Source organism: Stegostoma tigrinum, chromosome 3 (genome assembly GCF_030684315.1).
Source record: "Stegostoma tigrinum isolate sSteTig4 chromosome 3, sSteTig4.hap1, whole genome shotgun sequence".
In the NCBI taxonomy this organism is placed as follows: domain Eukaryota; kingdom Metazoa; phylum Chordata; class Chondrichthyes; order Orectolobiformes; family Stegostomatidae; genus Stegostoma; species Stegostoma tigrinum.
Window position 1 is genome coordinate 60,694,553 of NC_081356.1, and position 23,808 is coordinate 60,718,360.

Below are 23,808 nucleotides of genomic sequence, written 5' to 3' on the forward strand. Positions count from 1 at the left end.
GCTCTCAGGGCTGGTGACATCATTTCACTGACCTTCTGTTCAAAATGAGCATAGAATGCATTGAGCAGATCAGGGAGAGACGCACTGTTGTCAGTGATTCTACTCAACTTTCTAACCTGTCATATCTTGTAAGCCTTGCTGCAGTCGACGTGTATTTGTGCAGTTAGTCGGGACCCTGGTTTAGTCTGGTGCAGTCTCTTGTTGCCCCTGATGGCTTAGTGAAGGTCGTACCTAGATTTTTCGAATAGGTCAGGGTCACCCAACTTGAATGCCTCAGATCTGGACTTTGTAAGGGAGTGGATCTTCGTTTCATCTGTGTTTCTAGTTGGGGAACACTGATATTAACTTTTTTGGCACACAGGCCTCTACACACTTGCTGATGAAGTCTGCGACAGTAGTGGCATGCCCATTTTAGGTTGGCCTCTCAGTTCTTGAACATGGACCAGTCCCCCAACTCCAGACAGTCACATAGGAGATGACCAGCAACGTATAACTTTCTGGGTTTCTCATGCTTCAGTTTCTGCTTGTAAGCCAGGAGAAGGACCACAGCCTTATGGTCTGATTTATAAAAATGTGGACAGGGAAAGGAGCAGTAGGTGTCATGTCCCTTACCTGAATGTCTTGTCTTGAAAGAGAAGATAGCAAACACTGGGATGGTACCAAGTAGGTTGAAGATGTTATTTACAGATGAAACCTACATCGCTGGGGAACAAATACACACAGTATTTCAAAGCTTGAGTGATCAAAACATCAAGCAGACTCATAATCTGATGGTGTGTGTGTGTGCACGCCCTTGGATAAAGCTCAAGACTAGTCACCTGATGGCTAAGCATGTAGCAAAATCAAAGAAGTTCTGTACCATTGTCGAGACATTAATAATGTCTGCTTGTAAATAAAAATTGTAGGTGTGATATTAGGAGCTGATGCTGCAAAAGAGCTTGACAAAATTCCACTCTTTGATAATAGTTAAACAGTAAATTGATAAAATGTTGTCAAGGAGGTACTGCAAAAGACATTAGCTTTTTCAATACTGACATACATGACGAACAACAAGCTTGTCAGTGCAGCAAGATTTGTTGATGGTCCTCATCAGTTCCTCTCTGGATCAAAATTCTCTGCAGATGCTGGCAGGCCCAAGTTTCCCATTAGCGTGTGGAGTAAATTTACTCTTTTTGCTCTGATCCATTGTTTATGAAAATTAGAGTTGAGCAGATTTTGAAAACGTCTGTGCTTGCAGTTGAAAATAGTGCATCTGATGGTAGATTTAAAATATAAGTGCTTTTGATCCTTCTTTAGCTCGTCGCATGCACAATGGTGCAAATCTTTAGTGAGGCTGTAACCATGGTAAATGTGATATTCGCCAGCAATCACTGTAGCTGAAAAAAAGTGGATGTTTTATGGAATTATCTCATTGAAGTGTGCCTTGATACTGAGGAGGTTGGGGACAGCTGCGTAAGATTACACTGTACTGTGATTTTCTGTAGATACTTTAATGCCTTTTGTGTAACAGATCCTCAAGTTGACCGCTGTAGGATTACCGTGATTTCCTGTTTTTCTTTCAGTGTTTCTGGAAGTTAATGATTTTCATGGATGCTGCTATGTCATAGTCATTTGGCACGGAAAAAAGGCCCAATTCGTTCATGCTGAACTAATCCCCGTCTCTGGACCAAATCCCCCTCAACCTCTTTCCACTTACATGACCAAATGTCTTTTAAATGTTGTAATTGTACCCACCGCTACCACTTCCTCCGGCAGCTGGTTCCATATACGCACCACCCTCTGTGGAAAAAACTGCCCTTCAGGTTTCTTTTTAAATTTTTCCCCTCTCACCTTAAACTATGCCCACTAGTTTTAGAAACCCCTACCCTGGGGAAAAGCCCTTGGCTAGTCACATTATTTAATCCCGTCATGATTTCTATAAACCTTTATAAGATCACTCCTCAGCCTTGTACGCCTTAGGGGAGAAAAGTCTCAGCCTATCCAAACTGTCCTTATAACTCCAACCTTCCAGTCTCAACAACATCCTTTTAAATCTATTTTGCTCTCATTTTCAGTTTAATAACATGCTAAAATGCTAACATAATAAAATGCTTCCTGTAGCAGGCCAACCAGAACAGCGCACAGTACTCCAAAAGTGGGCATACGAACATCGTGTACAACTGTAATATGACATATGTATGACATCCCAATATCTGTACTCAATGCTCTGATTTGAAGGCAAGTGTGCCAAATGCCACCCTGTCTACCTGCATCCCCATTTTCAGGAAACCGTGTATCTGTACCATTAGGTCTCTGTTCAGCAACACACTCTTGAACTCTGCCCCCCGCTGTCTAAGTCCTGCCCTACTTTATCTCACCAAAATGCAAAACCTCACATTTATCTGACTTAAACTCATCTGCTATTCTTAGGCCCAATGGCCTTTTTGATCAAGATCTTGTTGTACTCTTAGATAACCTTCTTCATTGTCTACTACACCACCAATTTTGGTGTTAGCTGCAACTTAGTAACTATGCCTCCTATATTCTCATCCAAATCATTTATATAAAACAACAATGTACCTAGCACCAATCTTTGTGGTACAGTGTTAGTCACAGGCCTCCAGTCCGATCCACAACCCTCTACCACCATCCTCTGTCTCCTATCATCAAACCAATTTTGTATCCAATTAGCTAGCTCTCCCCGGATCCCATGTGATCTAATCTTACTAACCAGTCTACCATGTACAGCTTTGTCGAAAGCTGAATTAAACTCCATGTAGACAATACTACCACTCTGCCTTCGTCTATCTTCTTGGTCACCCCTTCAAAAAAAAAATTTGAGACACCATTTTTCATGCACAAAGCTATGCTGACTCTTTCTAATCAGACCTTGCTTGAAGATCATGTCTCTCAGAATCCCCTCCAACAACTTACACTTTACTGATATTAGGCTCCCCAGTCTGTAGTTCCCTGGCTTTTTCTTGCAGCTTGCCTTAGAGGCACAACATCTCACCTGTGGCAATCAATGATACAAATATCTCCACTAGGGGCTCACACAGTTTCTCCCCTAGCTTCCCACATTGTCCTGGAATACACTTGATCAGGTCCCAGGGATTTACAACTATAGAATCCCTACGGTGCGGAAGCTGACCGTCCGAGCATCACACCCAGACCCCTTCTCTATCTCTGTTATCCTGCATTCTCCATGGCTAATCTAGCTAGCCTGCACACCTCTGGACACTGGGCAATTTAGCATGACCAATTCACCTAACCTGCACGTCTTTGAACTGTGAAATGAAACCCAAAGGAAACCCACACAGACACAGGGAGAATGTGCAAACTCCACACATGCAGTCACCCAAGGGTGGACTCAAACCCAGGTTCCTGGCACTGTGGTGCCACCCAGTTGTCTAGTGTTTTAAGACCTCCAGCACCTTCTTTCCTGTAATATGTACTCTTCTCAAGATATCACTATGTATTTCCCTGCGTTCCCTCACTTCCACGTCTTTCTCCACTTTAATTACCAATGAGAAATAGTAATTTAAGATCTCACCCCTCTCTTGTGGCTCCACACAAAGACCAATGAGGCTGTCCAAGGGGCGCTATTCTCTCAGTTACTCTTTTGCCCTTATATTTGTAGAATCACTTGGGATTCTCCTTTTACCCTATCTGTCAAAGCTCTCATGTCCTCTTTTCATTTTTCTGATCTCCCTTGTTATTGCACTACTAAACTCCCTACACTTAAGGGATTCACTTGATCCCAGCTGTATGTGTGTGACATATGCCTCCCTTTTTGTTGTCCAGAGGCTTAATATGTCTCATCATCCAGTGTGCCCTGCCCCTGCCAGCCTTATACTTCCCACTAACAGGAACATGCTAGCCCTGAACTCCCTGCCTCCCACTTGCCAGACTTCCTTTTGCCTGCAAATAGCCTTCCCCAATCAACTTTGAAAGATCCAGTCTAATATCATCAAAACTGACATTGCCCCAACTTAGAACTTTAACTTATGGTCCAGGCTTATCCTTTCCTGTAACTGTTTTAAAACTAATAGAATTATGGTCACTGGTCCCAAAGTGCTCCCCCAGTAACACTCCAGACAGTGCTCTGCCCGATTTCCCAAGAGGAAATTTTTCAGTGGCATGGTAGCTCAGTGATTGGCACTGCTGCCTTATAGCGCCAGGGACCCGGCTTCCGTTCTACCCTCAGGCAACTGTCTGTGTGAAGTTTGCACCTGAAGGCTGGAGAAACAGCACCTCATTTTCCACTTGGGTTCCCTACAACCCAATGGTCTTAATCGGGACTTCACAAGCTTCAAAATCTCCCCACCCTAGGCCAGCCCATCTTGTCCCTGTCGTCTTTACTTGTCCATCTTGCCTCCCACTGACCCACCCCTCCCTCCTCACTGACCAACCCCCATCCCAATTCCCTACACACACTCAACTTTAATGGCTTCATCCCTGCCTCCGTGACCTGTCCATCTTCTCTCCACCTATCTGCTCCTCATTCACCTTCTACCATCACCTCCCCCTCTCACTATTTATTTCAGAGCCCCCTTTCCTCCCCCATTTCTGAAGGAGGGTCTAGGCCCAAAACATCAGCTTTCCTGCTCGGTCTGCTATGCTCATCCAGCTTGACACCTTGTTATCTCAGATTCTCCAGCATCAGCAGTTCCTACTATCTCTTACCATTAAGGGGATAGGTACTGCTTTGATTTGCTTTTTCAAAATGCAGCACTTCACTGTTATCTAAAATGAACTCTATAAGCCACGACTCAGCCCATCTGAAGCAGAAAATTTTCTTGTACACATTTAAAGATTCCTCTCCATCAAGCCCCTAACACAATAGCAGTCCCAGTCTACATTTGAAAAGTTAAAGTCCATTACCACCCCAGATACAGATAAACTTAGAAATTTGTTTCTCAATTTCCTGCTGACTACTGGGGGTTCTGTTGTACAATCCAAATGAGGTGATCATCCCTTGGTGCATTTCAGTTAAAATTATTTTTTCAATTGCCTGATCGTATCAAAGAGGTAAGCATTTAAGACATCAAAACAGCATTGATGATCACAAAACATATGGGTTGTATGATTCACTGTTTTGTACATTTTAATACACGTTTTAATTGAAACAAAAATGTATTTAAAGAATTTATCATTTTAAGACACATTTAACTCATTCACCTCAAGCTGGTTGTTGCAAAAAGACACATCTATTGCTATCTGAAGCCAAATCAAATATGCAAAAATATGATCAGAGATAATGGGAACTGCAGATGCTGGCGAATCCAAGATAACAAAGCGTGGGGCTGGATGAACACAGCAGGCCAAGCAGCATCTCAGGAGCACAAAAGCTGATGTTTCTGGCCTAGAACCTTCATCAGAAAAAGGGGGATGGGGAGAGGATTCTGGAATAAATAGGGAGAGGCAGAGGTGGACTGAAGATAGATAGAGGAGAAGATAGGTGGAGAGGAGAGTATGGGTGGGGAGGTAGGGATGGGATAGGTCTGTCCGGGGAGCACGGACAGGTCAAGGGGGCAGGATGAGGTTAGTAGGTAGGAAATGGAGGTGCGGCTTGAGGTGGGAGAAGGGGATAGGTGAGAGGAAGAACAGGTTAGGGAGGTGGGGATGAGCTGGGCTGGTTTTGGGATGCAGTGGGGGGAGGGTAGATTTTGAAGTTGATGAAATCCACATTGATACCATTGGGCTGCAGGGTTCCCAAGCGGAATATGAGTTAATGTTCCTGCAACCTATGGGTGGCATCATTATGGCACTGCAAGAGGCGCAGGATGGACACATTGTCTAAGGAATGGGAGGGGGGAGTCGAAATGGTTCACGACTGGGAGGTGCAATTGTTTATTGCAAACCAAGCGTAGGTGTTCTGCAAAGCAGTCCCCAAGCCTCCGCTTGGTTTCCCCAAATCTAGAGGAAGCCACACCGTGTACAGCAGATGCCGTATACCACATTGGCAGATGTGCAGGTGAACATCTGCTTGATGTGGAAAGTCATCTTGGGGCCTGGGATGGGGGTGAGGGAGGTGGTGTGGGGGCAGGTGTAGCACTTCCTGCTGTTGCAGGGAAAAGTGCCGGGTGTGGTGGGGTTGGAGGGGAGTGTGGAGCAGACAGGGGAGTCGCGGAGAGAGTGGTCTCTCTGGAAGGCAGACAAGGGTGGGGTGGGAAAAACTTCTTTAGTGGTGGGGTCGGATTGTAGATGGCAGAAGTGTCGGAGGATGATGCGTTGTATCCAGAGGTTGGTAGGGTGGTATGTGAGGACTAGGGGGATTCTCCTGGGGCGGTTATTGCGAGGGCGGGATGTGAGGGATGAGGTGCGGGAAATGCGGGAGACACAGTTGAGGGCGTTCTTGACCACTGCCGGGGTGGGGGTAGTTGTGGCCCTTGAAGAACGAGGACATCCGGGATGTGCAGGAGTGGAATGCCTCATCCTGAGAGCAGATGCAGCGGAGGCAAAGGAATTGGGAATAGGGGATGGAATTTTTGCAGGAAGGTGGATGGGAGGAGGTGTATTCTAACCTAAATGTCTTTCAATCTCAGTCACTATATCTGAAATGCTGTTCTCAATACTAATGTTAATGAAATTCTCAGTCCCCTCTGGTGGTTCCAGTGTGTCAAACTGAGATTGTAACAAAGAAGGTGACATGAAATGTCCTTTTCTACTGTCTAACCTCTTAGTAATCAATTCTTTAGGGCCATGAAGATACACAAACAAGATGTTATTGCTGTAGCCAAGTTGAGATTGTTCCTGGTCCCGTGTTACAGTTGTGTTGACAGCGCTCTGTTCACCAGTCAGAATTCTTCGATACATTCTTTTCAGGGAAGAGCAAGCAAGGATCACATTTTCTCCAAATGATTTTTCCCTATTGTTAAATATAACTGTTATTCATCACAAATTAAAAATTCAAATCTACAAATAAATACGATCTACAATCAGGCTTCACCATATATTACAGAATTTCATCAGTACCAAACTAAGTCTCGTGATTGAAGCTCAAGCATGAATAGCCTATCATATAAAAGCCAATATTTACATAATACTTATCTGATCAGTAATATATCCATTGAAAAGTACATTAATGACTATTTTGGCTCCATTACTTAAGTCTATTAGTTTATTTGACAGAAAGGTTAAAAGTTTCAGTTTACCTCATTAATATTTCATGCAAAGCGCACAACCAAGGGATTCTATCCTATGACCAACAGAAAAAAATCTTAGAAATTCGGAGGGTATGACTTCTACTTTTACAAATTTTCTTTAACAATAAAAAGGAGAAATTCAGAAAATGTTATTTTCTCTCAAGTTTTCATGCAGTGTTTGAGTACAAAATGTAATAATCAAGTAAAATGGCTCTCCTAAATCACTGCAACTGCCTCCCAGAAGGTACACAGCAGACTTCAGGTCAATGCATTCTTGCAATTTTTGCATATTCCAGCAAGTTGTCTTCTGACTGCCAGCTGAGATTTTGAAAACCAGGGGTGCCTCAGGACCGTGCCACAACATGACACCACTTAAGAAAAAGCTTATGGCTAAAAGAACCGTCATTACAATTTCATCAGTACCATTTGCTCATCAGTTCCAGGTATTTTACATTAATTTCGCACCAAGAGCACATTCTAATTCTTCACTGCAATGAAGCTGTTATACCTGGTACATTACATAGTCTTAAACATGTTGTTTTATAAAGGAAATTTATTTCAACAAGAGATTGTAAGCGTAAGTCCAGTTGTTACAAGCCAGTCAGTTTAATTTTAGAATTAGTAACCACATGGGGAAAAAGCTTGCTAATTTATGGAGACTCAGTATGGATATCCAAAGGGGAAGTGATCTTTTGAAGAAGTAAATGAAAGGATTGTTGACGGTAATTATGTTGATACGGTACATGTGGACTTCCAAAAAAAAAATTTGAAATTATGCCACATAATTGACAAAGTTACATCTCAAGTTATAGAAGGGAGCAATACTAACTTGGATACAAACTGGCCAAGGGATAGGAAATAGAAAGGGTCAGTAGATATTTTTCAGGTTGGAGAAAGGTTTGTAGTGAAGTTCTCCAGGGGTTGGTATTGGGAACCTTGCTTTTCCTGATGAACTTAACGGGGTGCAGGAGCACAGGGATTTGGATGAATTACTGAAGATGCCAAGATAGGTGGTGACATCAGTTAATAAAACATTCAGTATCCTGGACTTTATCAATAGAAGCAGTAGTACAAGAGCAAGGAGGTGATACTGAATTTGTACAAGACACTGATTAGTCCCCAGCTACATTATTTTTTATAGTTCTGGGTGCCACACTATAGGAAAGGTGTGGAGATGTAGAAGACTTACAAAAAAAATGGTTTTAAGGACAACAAACTTTAGTTATGAGAACAGAATGGAGAGGTTAGGGGAAAGAAAGCTAATGCAATCAAAGAAGTTTAAGATCATGAAGTCTGATTAGAGTAGATCGGGAGAAACTAAGAGGAAGAAATAAAAGGGAAGTAAGGGGTGCTTGTATTTCAAGCAGATCAAGAGGGATTCCTTTTCCCAACCTACTTGGTCCGCCTGTTTCCCTAGCCATAAGACATAGGAGCAGAAGTTAGGCCATCAACCCATCGAGTGTGATCAGCCATGACTGAATGGCAGAGAAGCTGCTCAACCCCATTCTCCTGCTTTCTGCCTGTAACCCTTTACTCCATTGACAATCGAAAACCTATCTGTCTTAAATATACTCAATGACCTGGTCTCCACAGCCATCTGTGACAGTGAATTCCATAGATTCACCACTCTGGCTGAAAACATTTCTCCTTATTACCATTCTAAAGGGTTGTCCCTTTACTCTAAGGCCGTGCTCTCGGGTCCCAGTCTCTCCTGCTAACAGAAACATCTTCTCACCAGCCCCTCTGCCCAGGCCATTCAGTATTCTAAGCTTCAACTAGATCCCCCCCCCTCATCTTTCTAAACTCCACTGAGTGTCGTTCTAGAGTCCTCAAAAGTTCCTCATATTAAGCTTTTCATTCCTAGGACCATTCTTGTGAACCTCCTCTGAATCCGCTCCAGGGCCAATACATCTTTCTTAAGATACGGGGCCCAAAACTGGGCACGATACTCCAAATGCGGCCCGTCAGAAAAATCTTCTACTCTTGGAATCTGTGCCCATGCCTGGAATCAGAAATCATCTCAATCCTCACCTGATTACTAATCCAAATTGATGTTTTCAACTATAGTTGGCCGGTCACATTGTTCTAGATCTTGACTGTGGTAGATTCTGCAAATGCTTTTAGAGCCAGTTGATAGGTTTGCCCTATCAACTGGGTCTAAAAGGCATTTGCAAAATCTACTACAGTCCAGATGGAGACTGTTTTGTGCGTAACAACATTTTTAAAATGTTTATATGCATTTAAAAATCACACTAGTACAGACTCATCCATGTGAAAAACATGTGGAATCAAAATGTATTAGAGCCATGACCACATCCAGTAAATAAGTGGAAGAAAATAGTGAACAGAGATGTACGGCAAGTTTGTGCTTTTACGTTCAGAAGTTAGACCTTAAAAGTTCATAAAATTTCAGTTAAGAGGAAGAAACAGTAGCAAAATTAAAATCCCAAACAAAAAAGGGCAGTAACCCTCATAAGTGCATCTTCTTGGGAAATCCTTTGACAAGAAATACACAGTAACTGCATCTATATTATATACAAATACCTTTTCATTTTGTAAAGATATAAGCAACAGCAGTACTTTCACCAATATGCAAGGAGTGATTGGATAAAGGTAGTTAAATATACCTCATCATCCAGTGGAATTCCGTTCATCATTTTTTCTTTGTTTTCTTTAGGATGGTAGTCATCGGCATCACAAAATTTCCATCCCAACTGCTGAAATGAAAAATACCTCAGAACACATTAATTTTACTTTAAATCTTGGAAGATAGCTACAGATGCATCCACAAACAATACTATTATTCTACCTCACCTAACAACAGAAGCTTAAGCATCTGGTCATCTGGTCTTGTTTTATCTTCTCTACATATCTTGAAGACTTGTGGTGCAAGGGTAACATCCCTACCTCTGGGCCAGAAGCTCCAAGTTTCAGTCCCACGAGAGGACTTGTTGGTCATGAAAGGTGTGCTTCCAACATAGCCAAAAAGATTGGTTAACAGCCTGAAATTCTTCCAATATGTCTGATGGAAAATGTTAAGAGCAGAATTTCCTGGTCAGCCATTGTGTAAAAGGCAAAAGCGAGGCACTGCACTACTTTGTCCACAAGCACCTACATATCCAACTGAACTTCAAGGCCTAGCTCTTCGGAATGGCAGATATAACTTGCAGAGATCAGTTAAATACTAGGGAAAAGTAAGAATTCTGGTCTTGAGTGTCTAAACTGGGAAACTGCCAGAGAGCCCACTTCATTTGCATTATGGTAAATAGTATATTTCAAATTTCAAAATAAATGATTGTAGAAATGTGAATGGATTCTCAATTTTTATATTAAATTGAAACTGGTGTAACACTAAATTAGAGCTGTGAAGTTACCTGTTGGCTTGTTGGTAAATTTTTGCTAACACACAAATTGAAGAGGTACTGCTATGTGCATATTTATTTTCAGGAGGCTATGGAGTTAGATGAATATGCTTTGAGTACACATCTGGTTAAAAAAGTGAAAAAGGGCAATGTTATGAAACAACTCAATATATGATCTGTGCTCGTTGTAGAAGTAGTAGAAAAAGTGCTGTAAAACACTGAAGAGGAGAAAAGAAATCAACTTATAAAAACAAAATATTCTGGATTTGGAAAAGGATCGCTGGTCTCCCTGTGCAAGTATGCAAATTGAATACAAGATGCTGTTCCACAGAGGAGGCAGGGGAAGGGGAAGAGACTGAAGGAAGATGTCTCTTTTCAGCACAGAACAGGCAGAAGTGTGGCAACTGGTAACATGTGCTCAAAAGGTGACCAATGCAATGGGCAAGGGGTCAAAATTATTCAGAATTAGAACATAGAACATAACAGCACAGTACAGGCCCTTCGGCCCTCGATGTTGTGCCGACCTGTCATATCAATCTGAAGCCCATCTAAACTACACTATTCCATGTACGTCCATACGCTTGTCCAATGACGACTTAAATGTACCTAAAGTTGGCGAATCTACTACTGTTGCAGGCAAAGCGTTCCATACCCTTACTACTTTGAGTAAAGAAGCTACCTCTGACATCTGTCCTATATCTTTTGCCCATCAATTTTAAAAGCTATGCCCCCTTGTGCTCGCCATCACCATCCTAGGAAAAAGGCTCTCCCTATCCACCCTATCTAACCCTCTGATTATCTTCTATGTCTCAATTAAGTCACCTCTCAACCTTCTTCTCTCTAACGAAAACAGCCTCAAGATCCTCAGCCTTTCCTCGTAAGACCTTCCCTCCATACCAGGCAACACCCTAGTAAATCTCCTCTGCACCCTTTCCAAAGCTTCCACATTCTTATAATGCGTTGACCAGAACTGTACACAATACTCCAAGTGCGGCCGCACCAGAGTTTTGTACAGCTGCAGCATAACCTCATGGTTCCGGAACTCGATCCCTCTATTAATAAAAGCTAAAACACTGTATGCCTTCTTAACAACCCTGTCAACCTGTGTGGCAACTTCCAAGGATCTGTGTACATGGTCACCGAGATCTCTCTGCTCATCTACACTACCAAGAATCTTACCATTAGCCCAGTACTTTGCATTCTGGTTACTCCTACCAAAGTGCATCACCTCACACTTGTCCGCATTCAACTCCATTTGCCACCTCTCGGCCCAGCTCTGCAGCTTATCTCTGTCTCTCTGCAACCTACAACATCCTTCGTCACTATCCACAACTCCACCGACCTTAGTGTCGTCTGCAAATTTACTAACCCATCCTTCTACGCTCTCATCCAGGTCGTTCATAAAAATGACAAACAGCAGTGGACCCAACACCGAGCCTTGCGGTACACCACTAGTAACTGGACTCCAGGATGAACATTTCCCATCAACCACCACCCTCTGTCTTCTTTCAGCAAGCCAAGTTCTGATCCAAACTGCTATATCTCTCACAATCCCATTCCTCTGTATTTTGTACAATAGCCTACTGTGGGGAACCTTATCAAACGCCTTGCTGAAATCCATATACACCACATCAACCGGTTTACTCTCATCTACCTGTTTGGTCACCTTCTCAAAGAACTCAATAAGGTTTGTGAGGCACGACTTACCCTTCACAAAACCGTGCTGACTATTCCTAATCAAATTATTCTTTTCTAGATGATTATAAATCCTATTTCTTATCATCTTTTCCAACACTTTACCAACAACTGAAGTAAGGCTCACTGGTCCCCTTCTCGAACAGGGAAACCACATTTGCTATCCCCCAGTCTTCTGGCACTATTCCTGTAGACAATGACAAGTTAAAGATCAAAGCCAAAGGCTCAGCAATCTCCTCCCTGGCTTCCCAGAGGATCCTAGGATAAATCCCATCCGGCTCAGGGGACTTATCTATTTTCACACTCTGTTGGATTTCTAATACCTCTTCCTTGTGAACCTCAATCCCACCTAGTCTAGTAGCCTGTATCTCAGTATTCTCCTTGACATTGTCATTTTCTAGAGTGAATACTGTCAAAAATATTCATTTCATGCTTCCCCTATCTCCTCTGACTCCACACACAACTTACCACTACTATCCTTGGTTGGACCTAATCTTACTCTCGTCATTCTTTTATTCCTTAAAATGCCTATAGAAAGCCTTAGGGTTTAGCCCGATCCTATCCGCCAACAACTTCTCATGTCTCCTCCTGGCTCTTCTGAGCTCTCTCTTTAGGTCTTTCCTGGCTACCTTGTCACCCTCAAGCGCCCTAACTGAGCCTTCACAACTCATCCTAACATAAGAGTTCTTCTTCCTCTTGACCAGAGATTCCACTTTCTTCGTAAACCACGGCTCCCGCGCTCTACAGCTTCCTCCCTGCCTGACAGGTACATACTTATCTCGGACACACAGGAGCTTTTCCTTGAATAAGCTCCACATTTCTAACGTGCCCATCCCCTGCAGTTTCCTTTCCCATCCTATGCTCCCTAAATCTTGCCTAATCTCATCGTAATTGTCCTTCCCCCAGCTATAACTCTTGCCCAGTAGTATACGCCTATCCCTTTCCATCACTAAAGTTAAACATAACAGAACTGTGATCGCTGTCACCAAAGTGCTCACCTACTTCCAAATCTAACACCTGGCCGGGCTCATTACCCAGTACCAAATCTAATGTGGCTTTGCCCCACGTTGGCCTGTCTACATACTGTGTCAGGAAGCCCTCCTGCATACACAGGACAAAAACTGACCCATCTATAGTACTCGAGCTATAGTGTTCCCAGTCAATATTTGGAAAGTTGAAGTCCCCCATGACAACTACCCTGTCTCTCTCACTCCTATCGAGAATCATCTTTGCTATCCTTTTTCTCTACATCTCTGGAACTATTCGGAGGCCTATAGAAAACTCCCAACAGGGTGACCTCTCCTTTCCTGTTTCTAACCTCAGCCCATACTACCTCAGTTGAAAAGTCCCCAAACATCCTTTCTGCAACTGTAATACTGTCCTTGACCAACAATGCCACACGTCTCCCTCTTTTACCATCTTCTCTGTTCTTACTGAGACATCTAAATCCCGGAACCTACAACAACCATTCCTGTCCCTGCTCTATCCACGTCCCCGAAATGGCCACAACATCGAAGTCCCAAGTACAAACCATGCTGCAAGTTCACCCACCTTATTCCGAAGTTCCTGGTGTTGAAGTAGACACACTTCAATCCAACTTCTTACTTGCCGGTGCCATCTTGCATACCTGAAACTTTATTTCGGACCCCCCTACTCTCAACCTTTTCCATACTTGAACTACAATTTTGGTTCCCATCTGCCTGCTGAATTAGTTTAAACTCACCCGAATAGCCTTAGCAAATTTCCTCCCCAGGATATTGGTACTCCTCTGGTTCAAGTGAAGACCATCCTGCTTGTAGAGGTCCCACCTACCCCAGAAAGAGCCCTAATTATCCAAGAATCCAAAACCCTCCCTCTTGCACTATCCCTGTAGCCACGTGTCCAACTCCTCTCTCTCCCTATCCCTCGCCTCGCTCCCGCTTGACACCGGCAACAAACCAGAGACAACAACTCTGTTCGTCCTAGCTCTAAGCTTCCATCCTAGCTCCCTGAATTTCTGCCTTAAATCCTCATCTCTCTTCCTACCTATGTCGTTGGTGCCTGTGTGGACCACAACTTGGGGCTGCTCCCCCTCCCCTTTAAGGATCCCAAAAACACGATCAGAGACATCACGAACCCTGGCACCTGGGAGGCAACACAATTAATACGGTGTCCAAATTAATTCTGCTCATACCGCTGTTTGGGGATTCTCTAAAAGCAGAGAGATCAGCTACCATAACAGCTCCAGCTCTTACTTTACCAGCATTTTGAATTACACAACTGCTTTTGTACTGTGAGCCAGATACTGTCATGGGCGTTTGCCTGATCTTTTCCAACTTAACATGGTGGTGTGCAGCCTTAGCATATTCACTTTGGCCTTCAAACCTTCTAAATATCTCAAAGATCAATGGGGGTGGGGGGAAAGATGGCAAGTGTTGATAACCTACTTATATTAATCGCTGGACAGTTAATCCACAGACCCAGATAAATGTTCTGGGGACCCAAGTTTGAATCCTGCTGCAGCAGATGGTACAATTTGCATTCAATAAATGTGGAATTAAGAGTCTAATGATGACTATGAATCCATCATCCATTTTCAGAAAAACCCCATCTGGTTCACTGATGTCCCTGAGGGAAGGAAACTGCCATTCTTACCTGGTTTGACCTACATGTGACTCTGGACCCACAGCAATGTGGTTGACTCTTAACTACCCACTGGGCAATCAGGATAGGCAATAAATACTGCCCAGCCAGCGACATCCTCATCCAGTGAATGAATAAAAGGAACAACTACTTTCAATACTGTACCATCATCCACTTCTGACCTGACTTCACCCATAACCACTGAAACCTGCCCGCAATTATCACCTACAGCCTTTCCCTCAGTGGATTCTTTTCAATAATTTAGAAGTTCAACTCCTGTACATTTAAAATCTCTACCAATTTCTCCAGTCGATATTCCCAGTCCCATATATCCATCACCTCTGCATTGACTAAATCCAGCAATATTCCCTATACAGAATGCACTGTTTTGAACATTTTCTTGTTTGGAATGTTCTCACTCTTATCTTTAGAACTTCCTCCTGCCCAACATCCAAGCTGGCACCTTTCATTCTTCCAACTTTGGCCAACTTACAACTCTCAACATCATCCTGTCATCATCCCTTTTGCTTCTCCTTAGCTGTTATGACCTTTGCTTTATTCTGGAAACATCTATCTTACTACATTGAACCCCACTTTTAACAGCTTCTTCAAAAGAGTATCCTTTGAATTCTGTTGCTTTAGTTTCTTAGCATATTGTGTTCACTCCATTTTTTGACAAATACTTAAAAAAACCAACATCAAAACGTGTTGTGTCAGTATCAAAGTTTTTGTAGAATTCTAATTCCATTATGCCACATGAACCTTACAATGCACAATTACAATGAAACAGATTTTTTTCTAGCAAATCACTAAGCTTTCTACTTCTGTTCACCATCCCAAAATTATCCCTGCTCATTTGAGTGGGCAGGAAGACAGACTATTCAGCACACAGAATATGGCCATCATGCACAAACTGCATTGCTACACTGTCCCTCAACTTAATCTTCTGACCAAGCTGAATATCAAAGGTGCTCTGAATCAACAAAGATCATCATCAGCAGTCCAAGTTTTAAAATGTAATAGAGTGTAAAGGTGAAATCAGAGAATTGGCCATGTAGGACTTCATATTTTTAACATTTTGCAATATCCAGAGTTTTTTTTTTAAAAAGTCTCTTGGGTTTGCTGTAGCCTTCTTTGGACAGATAGAGGGGACCCACCTTACACAACAGCATTCCACTTCTACACACAGCTACAAAATAGGACGTTACAATAAGGTAAAGTAATGCTCAACACTTTCACAAGATCTCAATTTTCTTATTTAAATTTACTTTGTCAGTCTCTAGTTTTTGCTACGGTCTTTCAGTACCAATGTCATTTTGGAAATAAGGCCAGAGACCGTAACAAACAGGAACAGAAGTAGGCCATTCGGCCCCTCACGCCTGCTTCATCTATCAATAGGATTGTGGCTGATCTGACATTCCTCATGTCCACTTTCCCATTACCCTTGATCTCTCCTATTGATCAAGAATCACACACACACACACACACACACACACACACACACACACACACACACACACACACACAGCTTTAAATGTACACAAAAACTCTACCCCTATGCCGCAAGATAGCCTGATAGGTCACCACTGCCTTCCAGTCGAAAAACTAGCCAACTTTCTTACCTGTCAGAGAGGAAACTGATCGGGAAGGCAGTGTGTTATGGCTCTTAGCTGGCTGTCAATTGACCACATAAGAGCCTTAACTGGCAACAGATCCAGAAGGTTCCTCATGGATCAACTCACCTAAAATTTGGTCAGGTATTGGGAAGTAGGCGATTTTCTCTCCTGAGCCAACTTGTCCAATTATTTGTCCTTCTTATCATCTCCGGGAAACGGTAAAATACAGTTTATCATATTTGAACATAGCCTTTAGGTGGACTGTCCAATGCAGCTTAAAAATTGCAGCCATGATTTTAAACAACCAGAGTTAGATTAAAGTGATTCACTGTATCTGATCTACAGACTACTTATTACAACTTCACAGGAAAGAATTAGTTGATTGTACTGCATATTTTAAAATCTTACAGATTTAGTAGAAAATTGTACAATCCAATTTGAGAAAAAAAAATCAATCTTTAAGGATTAAACAATTAAAATTCAATTCATTTAACACTAAATCTGAGTAAATGGTTTTATTATTTAAAGTAAGGCAAATTAACAGGAATAGTACAAAAAGCACACTTAAGGACTTTAGCTGAATGAGAAGCAGATTTGACTTAACACATCTTGACAGATGCTACTTAAGAGAATGTTTTTGAGTTCTAGGGCATCATGACACTGTCGCCATAGAGAAGTTATGTCTCTGTTACAGTTCTACATTTGCCATTGATCATTTGTTTTCTATTTTTTTGTTACAGTGCCCTACTAGGGGTTAACTTGTTTAAGGATTATTTAAAAAGCAAAGAAAATTTACTGCATAGGAAGGCACCAGTGATCATACCTATTCCACCCATTTTAATCTCACATCCTAGCACTAGGTCAGTAGCCTTAAGGTTAGAGCACTTGAGATTGAGGCAGACAGCAACAGCAGCTGCAACTTTAAGGGAAAGAGTGGGCAAATGGAAATAGTTTTGAATATTTCTTGCAAAGAGTTAGCAAAGACACAAAGAGCTGAATAACCTCGTGTTGTAATTCTCTAGGTGCTGGGTGCACATTCTGGGAATTAATTATTTCTTCCTATAAAATTATCAGCAGTGGAAGACAAAGATGACTTTACGAAATAAGGTTATGGCTACAAACACTGAATTTAACTGATAATCACGAAATGACAGTCAGACTAGGCTGAAACACACAATCAGCTCTTTGATTGCACTGTTCAATAAAGAGCTGTTACGATGTTTACAGCACATTAAGGACTACCAAACAGGCATCAAGTGGATGGAAAACGCTAGTTTTACCTCAATCTTTTTTCTTATTACACACTTGTGTTAGGCCACACATTTAATGTGAATGCCACCACCTGGTGGCTCAAGGAGCAAAGGCACACTCCATCAAGACACATGCCACAGAAGCAACAGAAGGAAATAGCATTTTTGGATGTGTTAGCCATGTTGGGGGCCCTACCTAGCTCCAAGTAGGGCAACTCAAACTCTGCAGCGAGCAGAGAGGCGGTGACTATTTAAGGCCTTCAGCTCCTGTGCTCCTCTACTCCCTGCTCTTGGTGCTGGCCTGCGTCCCATTCCAGACGGGGCCCTAGTATTCACTTTGCCTCCTGACTCGTCAGCAACACAGTGCCTTATGTTGGCATCATAGCCCAGGGGAGGCTTCTTGTGGCCAGGTCAGGTTGCTGGCTACTTCTGCCCACAGGTGGTAGCCATGTTGTCCTTGGTATTCACTCAACTTGTATTAAGTCACTAAAGTGACCTCAGCATTTGTGTCCAATGCAGTTAGTGCATGTAACAGATGAAGTAAGTATAAACAACAGAAAGGACGTGGGAGCACTGAAAAGGGTGTAAAAGGAGATTCACCAGGATTTTGCCTGGGTTGTAGAGTTCAGTTATGAAGAGAGATTGGGCAGACGACTGCTTTCCTTGGAGCAGAAGAAATGGAGAGAGGACATAATTGAGATGCATAAAATTGAGGGGCATAGATGGGGTAGACAGGAAGAAACTTTTCCCCTTACATGGAGGGATCAATAGCCAGGGGCACAGGTTTAGAAGAAATGAGAGATAAGACCTTTCACACACAGGGCAGTGGGAATCTGGAACTCAATGCTTGCAAGGGTGGTAGAGGCACAAGTTCTCATATAATATAATTAGTATTTAGATACGCACTTGTGATGCCAAAGCATACAAGGCACTGGTCCAAGTGCTGAAAAATAGGATTAAAACAGGTGGTACCTTGACCAGGGTGCACATGATGAGCTCCAATAGATCTACAGCACAAAAAAAGTCCCTATGACCCTAATATGATTTTGCTGGATTACCTACATGAAGTGAAGCAAAACAGCATGATAGGTAGGGCTTCATAAACTATTTCCCACTAAGATGCCATCTTAACTCACCATCACATTCTTGATAATTAAGGATGGGCAAAGGCTGGTCTTGCCACCAATGCCCAAATTCCATTAAAGGATAAAAACAAAAACTTGGAAATTAACATGATCTCAAACATCAACAAGATGAAAAACACCATCGAAAGGACATTTAACATTTGGTATATTGAAGTTTATGGAAATGATTTTACTATACTTTTGTGACAACATTATTTCATGTAGGTTTCAACCACTCCATCAACCACCCTTCTTATTCACTCACTCAGCAGCCCCACGTCCCAAACTACAAGACCCTCCCCCCCCCCCCCCCCCCACCACACACACACACACACACACACACACAACGCCCCTGTTCAATCACCACCGATCCACACTCAACAGTTCAACCATGACTCCCTACACAGCATATATGCTCCTGAGATGCTGCTTGGCCTGCTGTGTTCATCCAGCTTCACACTTTATTATCTTGGATTCTCCAGCATCTGCAGTTCCCATTATCCCTATACAGCAGTTAGTCAGCCATGTTCTGAGTTTTTAATGCACCGTCAGAAAGCTTGACAGCTGCTGTGAATGGCAGTAGTGGGGCTATAGGGCGGCAGCCTGTTAAAAGGGCCAGGGTTCCAGAATCGTGTCGGACCGGGGTGATGTGGTCAGGGAACTGTAGTCGTCAGAAATCCGTGGTATGTGTAAGGGGTAGAGGGGTTTGTTGTTGCTTGGAAGGAGAGACAACTTAATGTCACCCAGGGGGCAGACTAGATTTTCAATCCTCTAACTTTTCCTGGATAATTTGATTTTCATCTGCTTTTAATGGATTCTTTCGAAGAGATCAGGTAAAGATGAATTGCCCTGCAGACTCCCCTATTTACTGGGCAATTCCCGGAGTTTAACTCCGGTTCTGCTCTGCTCCCAACTGGCCGATGGAATATCCAGGCTAAACTTATCACTTTCTTTTCTCCCTGCAGCAATGTTTTATTGCCTACAATCAGTTGCTTCGAGAGACTTGCCTCCGGAAGAAAATAAAAGATGAATTAAGACAAAAGCCTTTACTGTAAAGTAAAAGAAGAATATCATTTCATTCACAACAAATGAGTCGTACCTTATTTGCGAGACGTGAGCCCACGGCGGTCCTAGGAGAGAACGAACATAATGAAAGGCTGTTTTCCCAATACATATCACCTTTTGCATCATTCCACCCCCCTACACACCTCTTACCCCACATTTACCCCCATCCCCCTTTACTTTGCTTGCTCCCTTCCTTTTCTCTCTCACTTGCCACTGCCGCTGACCCCCATCAGGATTACGATCATCTCCCAGATCCCTCCGCCCGCCCTCCCTCTCACATATCACGAGATCTCCGGAGCCGAGACTGCGCAGTGTCGCAGATCATAGTTTCTTGCTGGTCAGGTGTAACTGTTCCTGCCTTTTCCTGGGCCGGCTTAAGCAATAAATTAGCTTAGACAACGTGCAGCAAGATTCTGTTGGACGGCTGTTAGGGGACAAGAGCTATCCCCTGAAGAGATGGCTGCGAACATGTGTAAAACCCTTCAACAGAGGGACAGTAGTGTTAAGCCAGTGCTTTCTTATCCGCAGTGACCGTCAAGCAGGCCACTTGACTGCTGGCTGGCTGCTCCTTGATCTGTTCTCAAGACAGTCTTTGGTATTCTCCTTCAAGGATTGCTCCAGCTTTTTCTCACCATAATGTGCTGACTAATTGCACAGCTACTCCAAATCAAGCCGCATTGTTCTGTCTGACTTGGCTTCCCCTGCCATTCTCTAGGAATACAATGATCGTCCTAAAGGACCTCCAGGATGATGGTACTAAATCACAGGAACATCCTAGAATAATAGGGGTGGCATGGTGGCTCAGTGGTTAGCACTGTTCCCTCACGTACCAGGGACCCACATGTGATTGCACTCTCGAGTGAGTGTAGAATTTGCACATTCTACCCATGTTGGCATGGGCTTCCTCAAGGTGTTCCAGTTTCCTCACATAGTCCAAAAGATATACAGGTTAGGTGAATAGGCTATGCTAAATTGCCAATAGTGTCCAGAGGTGTGTAAGTTAGATGGATAAACCATGGGGGAATGTCAGGTGAGTCTAGATGGAACAATCTTCAGAGGGTCGGTGTGGACTTGATGGGACAAATGGCCCATCACTCTAGGGATTCTATTCTTGATTTTTAACTCCAGTCTCTGTTGTTGAGCCGTGGTGTCCAGACGACACTTGTTTGTGCACACTTTCAGAGACTGAGCTCCAAACTATTGATCTGAAGAAGAGTCACTGGGTCTAAAATGTTAACTCTGCTTTCTCCCCTCAAATGCTGCCAGACCCTCTGAGTTTTTCAAGCAATTTCTGTTTTTGTTTCTGATTTCCAGCATCTGCAGTTCTTTTTTCTTTTTTGTCCAAACTATTGTTGATGTGTTCACAGTGGCAAGCAAGGGAATTGACTTTAGGTTAAATAGCTGAAAGACAAAGGTCCTCTATCAGCCTTCTCCCACCAGTCAACACTGCACTCCAACTATCAAGATTCACTGTGAGCCACTAGACAATGTGGATCACTTCCTAGACCTTGGGTCCGCTCATCCGGGGCTGACGTCAACAATGAAACTCTAAATTATCTCCAGTATGCCAGCATAATCTTTGGCCATTTGATGATCAGAGTGTTTGATAACAGCAGTTTTACCAGACCTCCTGTGAATGTTGTGGACAGGGACCATAAACTTCAATTCCCTTGCAAAGTATCACCAACAATACCTCCTCAAAATCCACTGCCAGACTGCCACTCTAATATCAGTATCCTCTCTCAGGACTGTATCTCTTGTCAATGAGCTACATTGGATGGGCTATGTTGTATGCATGCCAGACACAAGACTTCTAGAACAAAGTCTGCACTCTGAGCTTCATGAAATTGGTTACCAGGAGGGCTGAGATACACTTCAAGATGGCCTTAAAGCCTACCTGAAAAAAAAATGCCCCCACTTCCTTGTATGGGCATTTCTAGCCCAAAGCAATAAAATGGTGAAAAAGCATCATGAAGGTGCACAGCATTTCCAGTGTATTTGAAATGCTCAGACATAGGTCAAGCACAAACAGCAGGAGAGTGCAGAAATGTAAACATCCTACCCATCCATCTTATCAAATACTTCCTTAACTACCCATGGCAGAGTGTACAGATCCAATATTCGACTATTTAATCATCCTAGGATCCACAGCATAGATGTGGGAGAACATCATCCTCAAATCGAAGGGATTGCCTAAGAAGGAGAAGCGATACTTCTAATGTTCTTCCATCGCTTGTTAAGGAATGAAAGAATTTCCCTTTAGATAGTGGTTTCCATGGCAATGGCATACTCCAAAGTGTTTTACACCCAACAAAGTATTTTTGAAATGCAGTCACTGTTATAAAGTATGAAATACTGCTAACATTTTGCATCCAAAAAGGCCCACTTGCATCAATAACCTGAATGATTAGATTATCGGTTTAAGTGAGATTCGTTATGGGGTAAATGTTGTCCAGGACTCATAAGAAAGGTGATCAGAGATAATGGGAACTGCAGATGCTGGAGAATCCAAGATAACAAAGTGTGAAGCTGAATGAACACAGCAGGAGCTCCTAAGATGCTGCTTGGTCTGCTGTGTTCATCCAGCTTCACACTTTGTTATCTCATAAGAAAGGTAATCTGTTCTTCAAATAATATCAAATAATAAGTAGCTTTATAGAACTTTAGTTAGGCTGCATGTGGAATATTGCATACAGTTCTGGTCACCACATTACCTGAAGGATGTAGATGCTTTGGAGAGGGTATAGTAAAGGTTTACCAGGATGTTTCCTGGTATGGGGAGTCTTAGCTATGAAGACAGGTTGGCTAGACTGGGTTTGTTTTCACTGGAATGCTGGAGGCTGAGGGGTGACCTGATCGAAGTATTTAAGATCGCAAATGGCATCGATATATTAGAAAGTATGAGGTTTTGTACCAGGGTGGAGGGATAAATTACTATGGGAAAGCAGGTTCAAACTGTGAGGGGATAACAAAGTGTGGAGCTGGATGAACACAGCAGGCCAAGCTCTCTGATGAAGGGTCTAGGCCTGAAACGTCAGCTTTTGTGCTCCTGAGATGCTGCTTGGCCTGCTGTGTTCATCCAGCTCCACACTTTGTTATCTTGGATTCTCTAGCATCTGCAGTTCCCATTATCACTCAAACTGTGAGGAGAAAAGTTTAAAAGAGATGTGTGAGGCAAGTTTTTCCCCACAAAGAGTGGTGAGTGCCTGGAATGCATTGCCAGAGGAGGTGATGGAAGCAGACAAAATAGCAACATTCAAGAAAAACCTGGACAGGAAGGGAATAGACAGATATGGATCCTGTGAATGAAGACAGTTTCAGTATGGAAGGACAAACTGTGGCAGAGCAGGCTTGCATCGCTGAATGGTCTGTTCCTGTGCCGTTTTGTTCTTTGTTGTTCATATCATGTATTTTTTAAAATTCACTTGTAGGATTTGTAAGTCACTGGCTGATCAGCATTTGTTGCCTATACCTTGTTGCCCTGGAGAAGATGTTGGTGCACTGCCTTTTTAAACAGGGGCAGTCCATGTGCTGTAGGTTGATTAACTGTACACTTGGGGAGGGAATTCCAGAATTTTGACCCAGTGACAATGAAGGAACAGCAATATATTTCCAAGTCAGAATGATGAGTGGCTTGGAGGAGAACTTGCAGGTGGTAGTGTTCCCATGTATCTGCTGTCCTTGTGCTTCTAGGTGAAAGTGGTTCGATTTGAAGGTGCTGTCTAAGGATCTTTAGTGAATTTCTGCAATGTATCTTGTAGATGGTAGATTGCTGCTCCTGGAGGGAATGGATGTTTTTGGATGTGGTGCAAATCAAGTGGTTTGCTTTGTCCTGGATCATGTCAAGCTTCTTCAATTTTGCTGAAGCTTACATCAATCCAAGAGTGCACTCAGGGTTTTGGTTTGAAGTCTTTTGATTAAAAGAGGGCAAGCCTAAGGTACTGAAC

At 42.9% G+C, this 23,808-nt stretch overlaps 1 protein-coding gene across 7 annotated transcripts; it reads right to left on the bottom strand.

Moving 5' to 3' along the window:
* Positions 1 to 5,060: 5,060 nt before the first annotated feature.
* LOC125450360 (probable gluconokinase) lies at positions 5,061 to 20,122 on the bottom strand. Of its 7 annotated transcripts, none has more exons than XM_048526365.2 (5): positions 20,069 to 20,122; positions 19,896 to 19,926; positions 9,755 to 9,841; positions 7,137 to 7,180; positions 5,061 to 6,850 (listed from the first exon to the last, which is right to left on the bottom strand). In XM_048526365.2, the coding sequence occupies exons 1-5, from the start codon at positions 20,104 to 20,106 to the stop codon at positions 6,502 to 6,504; spliced, it is 549 nt and encodes a 182-aa protein (XP_048382322.1). In that variant the 5' UTR covers positions 20,107 to 20,122; the 3' UTR covers positions 5,061 to 6,501. The 7 variants fall into 7 exon arrangements, with proteins under 7 accessions (XP_048382322.1, XP_048382314.1, XP_048382335.1 ...); XM_048526357.2 differs by having other exon boundaries at positions 9,755 to 9,844; XM_048526378.2 differs by having other exon boundaries at positions 9,755 to 9,844; positions 20,073 to 20,105.
* Positions 20,123 to 23,808: the final 3,686 nt, after the last annotated feature.

Coding starts and splice junctions, on each gene's coding strand:
- LOC125450360 (XM_048526342.2), bottom strand. CDS start 19,970: ATGTATTGGGAAAACAGCCTTTCATTATGTTCGTTCTCTCCTAGGACC. Junction 9,845..19,895: donor GCTCACGTCTCGCAAATAAG/GTACGACTCATT, acceptor TTTTCATTTCAG/CAGTTGGGATGGAAATTTTG. Junction 6,851..7,136: donor TTGCATGAAATATTAATGAG/GTAAACTGAAAC, acceptor ATTTAACAATAG/GGAAAAATCATTTGGAGAAA.